This window comes from Macaca thibetana, chromosome X (genome assembly GCF_024542745.1).
Source record: "Macaca thibetana thibetana isolate TM-01 chromosome X, ASM2454274v1, whole genome shotgun sequence".
Lineage (NCBI taxonomy): Eukaryota > Metazoa > Chordata > Mammalia > Primates > Cercopithecidae > Macaca > Macaca thibetana.
The window spans coordinates 113,668,122-113,680,997 of record NC_065598.1 but is presented as its reverse complement, the minus strand read 5'-3'; the positions used below and the strand labels follow the sequence as shown (position 1 = coordinate 113,680,997).

Below are 12,876 nucleotides of genomic sequence, written 5' to 3'. Positions count from 1 at the left end.
ATCACGAGGTCAGGAGATCGAGACCATCCTGGCTAACATGGTGAAACCCCGTCTCTACTAAAAATACAAAAAACTAGCCGGGCGTGGTGGCGGGCGCCTGTAGTCCCAGCTACTGGGAGGCTGAGGCAGGAGAATGGCGTGAACCTGGGAGGCGGAGCTTGCAGTGAGCCGAGATCGCGCCACTGCACTCCAGCCTGGGTGACACAGCGCGAGACTCCGTCTCAAAAAAAAAAAAAAAAAAAAAAAAAAGTTCACATAGGCAAGTCACTGATAGAACTGAAATCAGAATAGGATAATGGCTACAAAGAGAATCTTGCCCAAATCCTCCAATGGCTTCCCAACTTACTTTACAGTAAGATCTAAAATCCTCACCATAGCCCAGAACACTGTACAGGATGATCTGGCCTCAGATTACTTGTTGGATTTTATTTCTTTTCTTTTTCTTTCTTTCTTTTTTTTTCTTTTTTGAGACAGAGTCTCACTCTGTCGTCCAGGTTGGTGTGCAGTGGTACGATCTCGGCTCACTGCAAGCTCCACCTCCCAGGTTCACGCCATTCTCCTGCCTCAGCCTCCTGAGTAGCTGGGACTACAGGCGCCCGCCACCATGCCCGGCTAATTTTTTTGTATTTTTAGTAGAGATGGGGTTTCACCATGTTAGCCAGGATGGTCTCAATCTCCTGACCTCATGATCCACCCGCCTTGGCCTCCCAAAGTGTTGGGATTACAGGCATGAGCCACCATGCCCAGCCTTCCTTGGACTCTATTTCTAATCTTTCTGCTCCAGCTACACTGGCTTATCTGCTGTTACTCAAATATCTCAAGTGAGCTCCTTCAGGTCTCTGTACTTCCTGTTTCCTCAGCCTAGAATCCTCTTTCCTCACTATCCACACAGTTTACTTTCTTACTCCTTTCAGGTCTTTGCTTGAATCTCCCCTCCTCTGGGAGGCCTTCTGTACCACCTGCCCTCATCATAGCACCCAGTTATGTCTTTTTCATGGAGTGATCCCTACACAAATATGTTATTCATCTATCCGTTTTATTTGCCATATCTTTCTAGCCCATGAAGTTTCATGTTTCATCTACGGCTGTTATCCCCCCAGTACCTGTAACAATGCCTGGACTCAGTAAAATGCTTCAAAATGAATAAACAATGAATGAATAATCCCATTTCCAGCACAGATTCCCCAGCAGATTCTCCAGTGGTTTCATCCAACACAATTGCGTTTCTCTGTAATGCCCATACTCTTCTTTCTCCTCCTCCTTGTCTATTATTTTTGTTAGATGGTGAACACAGCCGAAAATGCCCCAGCTTACTCAGTGAAGAGTGGCCCATTCAGACCACCCACAAGAATAAAACAGAGAACAAGCCAAAGGATTTGATTCTATAGGATCAGGTCCTGCCAAGTCTGCTGAAGGTCCCAAGCTGTTGGAATGACGAACTGTTTTGTTTTTTTTTCTGGAGACAGAGCCACGCTCTGTTGCCCAGGCTATAGTGCAGTGGTATGATCTCGGCTTACTGTAACCTCCGCCTCCTAGATTCAAGCAATTCTCCTGCCTCAGCCTCCCAAGTAGCTGGGATTACAGGCGCATGCCACCACACCTAGCTAATTTTTTTTTTTTTTTTTTTTTTTTTTTTTTGCATTTTTAGTAGAGATGGGGTTTCACCATATTGGCCAGGCTGGTCTTGAACTCCTGGCCTCAAGTGATCTACCCACAGTCTCCCAAAGTGCTGGGACTACAGGTGTGAGCCACTGTGCCTGGCCAGATGACAACCTTTTTGAACTCCTTCTGGAGCAGGAACAAAGGCCTTTTGTCATTCGGCTGCATCAAAGATTAAACAAAGGAAGGAAAGTTGGAGCACTTAGTATCCTCAAAGTAGGAAAACGGCTGGGGGTGGCGGCTCACATCTGTAATCCCAGCACTCTGGGAGGCCCATGCCGGTGGATCACCTGAGGTCAGGAGTTCGAGACCAGCATGGCCAACACGGTGAAACCCCGTCTCTACTAAAAGTACAAAACTTAGTCGGGCGTGGTGGTGTGCACCTGTAATCCCAGTTACTTGAGAGGCTGAGGCTGGAGAAGTGCTTGAACCCAGGAGGCAGAGGCTGCAGTGAGCAGAGATTGCGCCACTGCACTCCAGCCTGGGTGACAGAGCGAGATCTTATGTCCAAAAAAAAAAAAAAAGAAAAGAAAAGAAAAGAAAGTAGGAAAATCTTTTATCATTCTATACAACAAATCCCAAGAGTGTTTACCTATTGTGTGTTACCTAGAGGGGTAATTATTTACTGCTAAATTGCATGAACTAGAAACCCTTAGAAAGGATGCTTCAAAGGTTTAGAGGCGGAGTAGGTAGGCCAGGAGCAATGTAGAAATGATGTGGGGGAACTTGCCTAATGTCTCAGACAGAACACAATGGAAGAGCCAGCAAGGAAAAGGAGAAAGCAGGACAGACAGAGACACACTGGGTCTTAGAACTGTTCTGCACAAAAATGAAAGAAACAATGAGGAAAAAAAGCACAGGACTTAGAAAAGTGAGTTGCAGTAATAATACCAGAATGCCAGGAACTTCATCCTGCTGAAGATCCCCTACCACTACGTTGGTAACCTGATACATCACTCACCTCTCTCCCTCATGTCATTTACAGTCCTATCAAGTTTGTTTGTTTTGTTTTTTTCCTTTCGAGATGAAGTCTTACTCTGTCGCCCAGGCTGGAGTGCAGTAGCACGATCTCAGCTCACTGCAACCTCAGCCTCCTGGGTTCAAGTGATCCTCCCACCTCAGTCTCTCAAGTGGGTGGGACTACAGGTGTGTGTCACCATACCTGGCTAAGCTTTTTGTATTTTTGGTGGAGACAGGGTTTCACCATGTTGCCCAGTCTGGTCTCGAACTCCTGACCTCAAGTGATCCTTCTGGCTTGGCCTCCCAAAGTGCTGGCATTACAGGCATGAGCCACCATACCCGGGCCCAAGTTTTAATATATGACACTGTCCTACCCACTGAGAAACTGAGTAAAAATCAAATAGCTTTTCTTAAATAATTCTACCAAATCTGGGCACTGAAGAGTTCTTCAACTATTTGATTTAAAGCAAAGTCTAGTAGGAGGGGTCTACAATCCACCTTTCTCATTAAACACAAATTATTTTATCAGATGTATTTCAGCATGGCATAACACTGCTCAAATAATCAATGACTCTCAATTACTCACATAATAAGGCACACATGCCAGATACTGGCACTCAAGGCCCTCCCACAACCCTAATAATATAAAATAACAACAATTGCTAACATCTGTGGGGTGCTTTGTGCATTATGGTCTCTGGTTAAGTGCTTTCCTTGTATTATTTCATTGAATCCTAAGTAACAATTTGTGTGGTCATTACTCTTATGCCCTCCATATTACAGAAGAGAAATGGAGGCACAAGGTGATACCAAAGGACCAAACCAACTTCATCTCCCGTGACTACTCAGCTTCACCTAACCATTCTGCCTTATACATATTACCTGGCACATTCACTTTTCTCCTTTCTGATTCACTTCCTTCAAGGTCCCGCCTTCTTCAAGAAGCCTTCTCTGACCCCAGGCCACAATGATCTAGATTCATGTAGCACTTGGTCACTGTACCATCTTTAAACAATTGTTGTTAGTGTGTGTCTCACCTCCCCAAAAAGGTGTTTTTTTGTTTTTTGTTTTTTTGGGTTTTTTTGAGACAGAGTCTCACTTGTTGCCCAGGCTGGAGTGCAGCGGTGCGATCTCAGCTCACCACAACCTCTGCCTCCCGGGTTCAAGCGATTCTCGTGCCTCAGCCTCCCGAGTAGCTGATATTACAGGTGCACGCCATCACGCCTGGCTAATTTTTGTATTTTTAGTAGAGACAGCGTTTCACTATGTTGGCCAGGCTGGTCTCGAACTTTTGATCTCAAGTTATCAGCCCACCTCGGCCTCCCAAAGTGCTAGGATTACAGGTGTGAGCCACTGTGCCCAGCCCACCGTCCCAAAAAGGTTTTAAGCTCTACATCTGACACTTCTCTCTACCCTTCACAATGCTAATACCTTGTATTAACAAGGCATTCAATATCTATTTGATAGCCAGGCGTGGTGGAATGCACCTCTGGTCCCAGGTACTTGGGAGCCTGAGGAGGAGAATCGCTTCAGCCCAGGTGTTGGAGGGTGCAAGGAGCTATGATTGTGCCACTGCACTCTAGCCAGGGCAATATAGTAAGACCTTGTCTCTGAAAAAATTAAATTAAGAAATTACCTATTTGGTCATGAATTTGTTGATACCCAATAGTGTCTGACACATAGGAAGCACCTAATAAATGGTTTTTGAGAAGTAATATGAATGAGGGAAAACAAAACATAAAAAACAAATCAGTGAAAAAATCTCTTATGCATAATAAAGGAATGCAATCCATTTGTTAGCTGTAAGAGACAGTCTGGTAGATTTGAGAATACAATTGGACTAACATATCAAAAATAAAATATTTTCTCTTCCTTTCGTTCTAATACACATAGTGACCTTGACCTCCTAGCAATTATTTTAATATCTTATGTGCTTTCTTAGGTCAAATCCTCATTTGATTTGATGTTCTCCCACTGCAGAGGAGGGAAAATCCCTCCCGGAAGAGTTAAGGAGTTAAGGACTTTTGGACTCTGGATATATAACAAATGGCTCTCTTTTGTGCCAAAAAAAATTTTAAAGGGCACTAGAAGTGAGTCATACATCAACCAGTTGAACTTGCAACCCCGATATCATATCAAGGCACTTCAACGTTTAATTGCTGAGAATGGGGAGGAGAGAGCTAGAGGAATGTGACCAAATTGAGCCAAAAAGATGCATAAAGGTGGGTGTCCCAGGAGTTGGCCAAGAATCTGCAGCAATTTTTCAAAAATGCAAAAACCACCCTGAAGATTAAATTCCTCCATATATCATTATATCTCTTAGGAAAAAATAGTTCTAAATACCAGGGGAAGGCTATGTCCAATATCACAGCTATCTAAGCCCACATTAAATTCCTTCGTTGATATGAAAAGAAGTTGAATAAAGCAGATGTCTCTAGCAGCTACTTGGGAAAGAGAGAATATAAATGAATAGCGGTCTGTTAGGATTGCGGTTTCTATCTAAAGGATCATGCATTCTCTACGACATCTTAAAACTTCTCTCTAATACTTTTCCAGGAATTGAAGAGTGGCAACAAGGTACATCCTCATTAACTAGAAACCACAAATTGAAGAAATTAATCGCTATGATAAGGCTTGTCCTGTTTTAACCTGAATACAAAGAACAGAGCAAATTATAAGTGCTAAATGTTCACTGCACCCAAACAACCAACAAAGCGTTGGTTTTGTTTGTTTGTTTGTTTCGTTTTGTTTTGTTTTTAAAGGGATGAGGTCTCGCTTTGTGCCCAGGCTGGAGTGCAGTGGCACAATCACAGCTCACTACAGGTTCAAACTCCTGGGCTCAATTCAAACTCCTGGGCTCATGTGATCCTCCTGACTCAGCCTCTTGAGTAGCTGGGATTACAGGCACATGCCACCACACCCAGCGCAACGGAGCTTTTGCAAGAACTGCATGATACCAGCATCCTCTTCAGTGAGAGGAAGTGCTTGGGCACGGAGCACTGTGACTCGTGGAGTGATGCACATTATTCGCAACTTTCCTGTAGCCCAGGCTCCTCAGGGCAAGTTTCTCAGCCAACAATGAGGTTATACTCAGCAAGCACTTCTGGGAAAATACGCCCATTTCAGAAGGTGGTGTAGATTATATCTTAACAACTGACCAGAGCAGGTGGAAAGCTATATATTGGGGAAAATATAAATTTTTATTCCATAAATATGGGGTCTTATAATCTTCCAATACGAAGAATTCAGCCTAGTTCCTCTACCAGCCTGTCTTTTACCTACAGCCCATCGACTTGAATGCATTGCAAGTCATTGCAAGAACCATCGACTTGAATGTTCTTGCAAAACTGGCAAGCTAGCTAGGAAGGTTGAACTTTCTAAAGCAACCCATATACAAATTACTTTGGCTATATTATTTAGGTTGCATTAAAACCATGTGGTTGCCTTTCTCAAAATATCTTATAAAGTTGGAATCTTCTAATTCCCTTTTATCAACTGCACTTTGCTGAGTCTCTTCTAATACTCTTTCCTTCGTTTTATTTTTGCACTTTCTCTCATGATACAATTCCTCCTTCTTTGCTATTAGAGTCCTCCCTCCCTCCCTCTTTTTTTTTTTTTGAGACAGAGTGTCGCTCTGTCACCCAGGCTGGAGTGCAGTGGCACAATCTCGGCTCACTGCAACCTCCACCTCTTGAACTCAGGTGATCCTCCCACCTCAGCCTCCAGAGTAGCTGGGACTATAGGAGTGCACCACCACGCCTGGCTAACTACTTTTGTATTTTTTGTAGAGGCAAGGTTTCATCATGTTGCTCAGGCTGGTCATGAACACCTGGGCAGATTCCTTTATTTCTAACAGTCAAAATGTCCAGGAAAACAACTCAGATCTATTTCTAAAATCAGTTTAAAGTGTGCATAATTTCAAACTTTCCAAAGAACTGATTATAATTTTTTTAAGAGATTGAGTATTGCTCTGTCACTCAGGCTGGAGCACAGTCATGCAATCACAGCTCACTGTAGCTTTGACCTCCCAGGCTCAAGCAATCCTCCCACCTCAGCTTCTCAAGTAGCTGCAAATACAGGCATGCGTCACCACGCCCAGTTAATTTTTTTATTTTTTGAAGACACAGGGTCTTGCTATGTTGCCCAGGCTGGTTTCAAACTCCCGAATGCAAGCAATCCTCCTGCCTTGGCCTCCCAAAGTGCCAGGATTGCAGGCGTGAGCCACTGTGCCCTGCACATAATTTTTAAAATTTAGAAATTTCTTAATGAATAAAGACCCTTAAACGTACACCTCTCTCTAAAAGGCATCAAGATGCCTTGCTTTTTTATTCCCTAGCAATTCCAGAGGGATCTGCAGGCCAGTGTCAAGCCACAGGGCATCAAATAAGCTCAGATAAAACACAGGGAAGAAGCTTGGCTTATGGAGGCTGTTATTTGCCACTGAGTCATGATTAATAACCAGATCTGCTGCTGCTTCCCAGTTAGTCTGCCGTGAGTGTGCAGAGGCTATCAAAGCTTGGATTTTCCAAAAAGAAAAGATTCTTTTCTCTCAACTCTGCAAGCTCTGGCCCTGAGGTGCTAGTTGCTAAATCTACCAATGCTTCTTACCAGTGTGGGCTGGAGTTCCTAGCGGGCAGGGAACTCCAGATGCTCTAAGGATAAACCTGCCTCCAGGATTGGGGAAATGACTCAGATAATAGCACACCTGAGTCATCTTCCCATTTGCTTATGAGCTTCATTAGTATTCTTCACTTCAAACATTACCATAGTAGAAAAAAATACATAGAAACTTTCCTTTCAGAGTGTCTCAAACTCTGTCAACCCTTTGTCTCAGTTCTTCTGCCTCCGCCTTTTCCAATTATCCAAGAGCTGGGTCAGCTGCTCACCCCATCTTTAGCTTTAGCCTCCTATGCCTGAAACAATCCAGACTTGACGCAGGAAAAATGTATACGATCCCCCACCCTGTAACAGAGCACTGAAAGGTACAAACCAGACTCTCCCAGTGTGCTTTGTTTCATAGGCCTGGACTTGTGCTTTGGCCCTCACTTCAAGTTCTAGCCTGGAAACAACTATCTAACTGCTCCCCCTTTTCAATCCTCTGCCCTGTACACTCACATGCCCTGTATTGATACAGAAAGAGAACATGAAAAAAATGATGTGTCAACACTGCAGTTCCAATTAATTTCAATAACGTTGAACTAAATAACAGTTAAAACATGTTTTTTTTTTTTTTTTTTTTTTTTTTTTTGAGGTAAGGTGTCACTCTGTCACCCAGGCTGGAATGCAGTGGTGCAATCTCGCTCACTACAGCCTCGACCTCCCAGGCTGAAGTGATCCTCCCTCCCACTTCAATGTCCCAAGTACCTGGGACTACAGGGGAGCACCACTTCACATGGCTAATTTTGTTTGTTTTTGTAGAGACAGGGTCTCGCTATGTTGCCTAGGCTGGTCTTAAACTCCTGGGTTCAAGTGATCCTCCCGCATTGGCCTCCCAAAGTGCTGGGATTACAGGCATGAGCCACCACGCCTGGCCCAAAATACAATTATTATAGGAAAAAGTAATATTGGCAAAACGCCTCAGAAGGTTGTAGCTGAACCTTCCTCTGATTCCCATTCTAGCTGTGACAAATTCTGAAATACAACACTACTGCTATGGCTCAGGAGATGAAATCAGAAGAGTAAAGGATATATATTTAGCTCCCAGAAATCCAAAATGGAGATTCATAATCTATAATGGAAAAGAGTGGGGATAAATGAAACTCATAACCAGAAACAGTTCCCAAACCTCAATATGGCCTTTGCATTTCAAAGTATTTCCTATTAATTTTTTTAAGCTGTGCAGTAGCCAGGCATGGTGGCTGATGCCTGTAATCCCAGAATTTTGGGAGGACAAGGTGGGAGGATCACTTGAGTCCAAGAGTTTGAGACCAGCCTGCACAACATAGGGAGACCTTATCTCTACCAAAAACAAACAAACAAACAAACAAAATTAGCTGGGCATGGTGCTATGTGCCTGTGGTCCCAGCTACTTGGGAGGCTGAAGTGGGAGGACTTGAGCCTGGGAGTTTGAGACCGCAGTGAGCCGTGATCACGCCACTGCACTCCAGCCTGGGCGACACAGTGAGACTCTGTCTCAAAACCAAATAAATAAATGATAAAAATAAAGACAAAAGTTGTATAGCTTCCTATAATCAATTAACTTGGTTTATTCCTCTTTCCCTTCCTTTGCCTACTGTTTGGTAGAGGTTTTAAAAAGAAAGAAATAGGCCAAGCACAGTGGCTCACACCTGTAATCCCAGCACTTTGGGAGGCCGAGGCGGATGGATCACTTGAGATCAGGAGTTCGAGACGAGCCTGGCCAACATGGTGAGACCCCGTCTCTAATAAAAATACAAAAATTAGCCAGGCATGGTGGCGTGCGCCTGTAATCCCAGCTACACAGGAGGCTGAGGCAGGAAAGTGGCTTAAACCCGGGAGGTGGAGGTTGCAGTGAGCTGGGATTGCACCTCTGCACTCCATCCTGGTGCAACAGAGCCAGGAGCCATCTCAAAAATAATAATAATAATAAATGTTTTTATATGTTAATGATCTCTCTCTTTCACACACACACACACACACACACACACACACACACAGCCAGAATATGAGCAGCTGAGGATAAAAAGAAGCAAAGCAAAGAGTCTAGCTCAGCTACAGCAAAACAACAATTAGCTGGAGACAAGTGGCAGCTGTCCCCTTCAGCTGTGGGCTATGTGGTCACCAGGTTGCCTTGGACTCACCACACTCTCTATGAATGTATGGCTCCTGCCTGGCCACTGTTAGTGCTAGAGTTCCCAAGCTCAGGGAGATGAAACCCACAAGTTGAACAATCAACCTTTGCCTAGTTTGTGTTAGTTTCCTATTGCTGTTGTAATAAATTACCACAAATTTGATGGCTTAAAATAGCATAAATTTATTATCTTACAGTTTCGCAGGTTAGAAGTCTGACATGGGTCTCACGGGGCTAAAATCAAGGTGTCAGCGGGGCTATGTTCCTTTCTGGATGCATGCATCCATTTTCTTGCCTTTTCCGGCTTCTAGAAGCTGCCTGCATTTCTCGACCTGTGACTTCTTTCTGTATCCTCAAAGCCAGCAATGCAGCATCTCTCTCTGGCCCTCCTTCTGTTCTCACATCTCTTTCTCTGACTGTCCTTTTCTGCCTCCCTCTTCCACTTACGGGGTTCTTGAAATTGCACTGGGCTCACCCACATAATTGAGGATACCCTCCCTCCTGTCGATTAGTGATTTTAATTCCTCTTTGCCATGTAGGGGACCACTGACTGTTCCAAGGATGAAGACATGGACATCTTTGAGAGGCCATCAATTCCTCCTATCACATCAATCAATCAATGTGTATTTCACAAATTATGAGAGAAAATGTAAAGCATGTGCTTTTTGCCTTATATGGACTCCTATAAAATTAGAAGTTATTTGTAAGGCAAATTAAAGTTGAAAGGTATTAAACTAAAGGAACCTGTGGCGAACTATTCTGTAAAGATATTAATTTCCTAACATCTTATCTTATGAATCCAGATTTTCACACATTTACTTAATGTGGGGCTAAGGCTTAAATGTGGGTAAAACCATTCATTCCTTCATGCATTTATTTATTTAATTTAGAGACAGCATCTTATTCTGTTGCCCAGGCTGGAGTGCAGTGGCGCGATCATAGCTCACTGCAGCCTCGAATTCCTGGGGTCCAGCGATCCTCCTGCCTTGGCCTCTCAAAGTGCTGGGATTACAGGTGTGAGCCCCCTGCCTGGCCCTATTTGAATATTTTGAGAATGTTTGCGAAGGGGAATGCAGTCAAAAACTATACAACCATTTTCTGATAATCCACACAGAAACGTAACCTTCACACGTACCTTTCTGAACCTGATAACTCTGGTAGGAAATACATTGTAATAAAGCCTTGAGTCTCATTCAGCTGGTGAGCACTGACAGTATACTGGTTAAGAGCATAGGCTCTGACTACAGCCTACCTAGGTCCAAATCCTACCTCTGAAAAACTTGGAGCTGTGTGACCTTTGGTTAATTATTGAATTTCTCTGAGCTTCACTTTCCAAATCTATAAACTAAGAATAGTCAGCAGTACGTATTGCATAGGGCAGCCATGAGAATTAAACAAGATACAGAATATAAAACACCCAGTATGGTGCCTGGTACATATTAAGTCCTCAATAAATGGGTTCTCTTATTATCACCACTTGCTGAGGCCCATGCTTAGGTGCAAGCGATATACAGGAAGCATCCTACAACTTGGATTCATTATTTTCAGGGCTTGAAAATGAAAGTGAGAACAGGACATGATCACCAAAGGGAAGGCAGCAGGCAAAATATTAAATTAAGATAAAATTTGAGTCTTCCCTTGGTAGATACCCATGGTTTCTACTTGCAGCCTGTGTGAAAGATAGAATGACCTTCAATACTTAATGCAAGTGTGAATCATCCTCAGAAAACCACATGATTTTATATTGAATATCTGAAAGAACAGTTATATTTGGTATCAGAGCATAATTTGCTTTTCTGCTCAGAATCCTCATGTAACTTGTTTTCTTTTTGGATTTTAACGGCTCTTTACAGCCTCCCAAATAAGTGAACCTCATGTCCAAGGCGTTCAAGGTTCTGCATAATTTTTCCTTTTTTGTAAAAAAAAAAAAAAAAAAGTATCTATTTATCTTTGAGATACACTCTCTATCTGCTGCCAGGCTGGAGTGCAGTGGTGCCATCTCGGCTCACTGCAACCTCCGTCTCCCAGGCTCAAGGGATTCTCCCACCTCAGTCTCCTGAGTAGCAGGGACTACAGGTGTGTGCTATCACGCCAGCCTAATTTTTGTATCTTTCGTAGAGACGGGGTTTCATCATGTTGCACAGGCTGGTCTCGAACTCCTGACCTCAAGCAATCCACCCACCTTGGCCTCCCAAAGGAGGAGGGACTACAGGTGTGAGCTACTGCACCCAGCCCAATGTTACTCTTTTCAACGTTTCAACTTTTTTTTTTTTTTTTTTTTTTTTGAGACGGAGTCTCGCTCTGCCGCCCAGGTTGGAGTACAGTGGCCAGATCTCAGCTCACTGCAAGCTCCGCCTCCCAGGTTTACGCCATTCTCCTGCCTCAGTCTCCCGAGTAGCTGGGACTACAGGCGCCCGCCACCTCGCCCGGCTAGTTTTTTGTATTTTTAGTAGAGACGAGGTTTCACCGTGTTAACCAGGATGGTCTCGATCTCCTGACCTCGTGATTCGCCCGTCTCGGCCTCCCAAAGTGCTGGGATTACAGGCTTGAGCCACCGCGCCCGGCCAACGTTTCAACTTTTATCTCACATAAACCCATTATGCAAACTCACTATCCTGCCAAATTACAAAACTGTCTAGTTAGGCTGTTCTGACTGCACTAAAGGACTGCTTTGTATACTAGTTAAAATAGTATATTTCTTGTCTAGTCCGGAGGCTGAGACCAGGGACCCCATCTTAGATATCTACATATTTCCCCACAGTGACTAATATGTAATAAGCACCTAATTAATGTTTGCTAAAGAAATGGATTACTTGTCCTTCCACTCATTAAGGTCATTTCTACATATGAAACTTTGATGCCCATTTTTCAAAGCTATTTTCCTCCTTCAACTGACAGCCTCCTTTTTAAACATCCTGATTCACCAGATAATCATTACATTATATGTCTTTAAAAAAGTTACACTTCTAAATTTATCCTGATGTTTTAGATTTTTTAAATTCCATACGTCTGTGAGAATCCTCTCCTTTTTTTTTTTTTTTTTTTTTTTTTTGCTAGGGCTCTTTGTAAAATAAATATTGTTTCCAGATAGGCTACTTAATGCCAATATCATTAAAATGATGGAATAATATAATAACTACTTCCTACCTTCATGGTTACTGTGATGGTGCTATTTACATTTGCTTTATGCAACCAGCCTTGTTTTATCACACCACCCTTCTGAGAACATAAAGAAGATGAGTCCTGAAATAGAACAAAAATAATCAGTAAAACAACAGCCAGCCTGCCATCTAATTAGCCAAACATTTAGGGGCACAGAATGAGGCCCTGACCGTTTCCTAATTAAAACCTAAAGTCCCCTCTTCCCCACGAGGATTTAAAATAGTTGACAGTAGAATGAAAGGCTCTGTGCTATGCACACAGTAGGCACTCAGTATTTACTGAATGGTATGGGCTCTCTTCTGGGAACTCTTCTGCATTATGTAAAC

The 12,876-nt window shown here is 43.3% G+C and overlaps 1 protein-coding gene across 3 annotated transcripts in view; it reads right to left on the bottom strand.

Annotated features, from left to right (window-relative positions):
* DOCK11 (dedicator of cytokinesis 11) overlaps nucleotides 1–12,876 on the bottom strand; it is a 189,516-nt gene that overhangs the window by 127,014 nt on the left and 49,626 nt on the right. For all 3 annotated transcript variants that reach the window (XM_050776082.1, XM_050776081.1, XM_050776083.1), the window contains one exon: nucleotides 12,536–12,631. In XM_050776082.1, coding sequence (XP_050632039.1) covers nucleotides 12,536–12,631 — 96 coding nt within the window. The remainder of the gene's footprint in view (nucleotides 1–12,535; nucleotides 12,632–12,876) is intronic.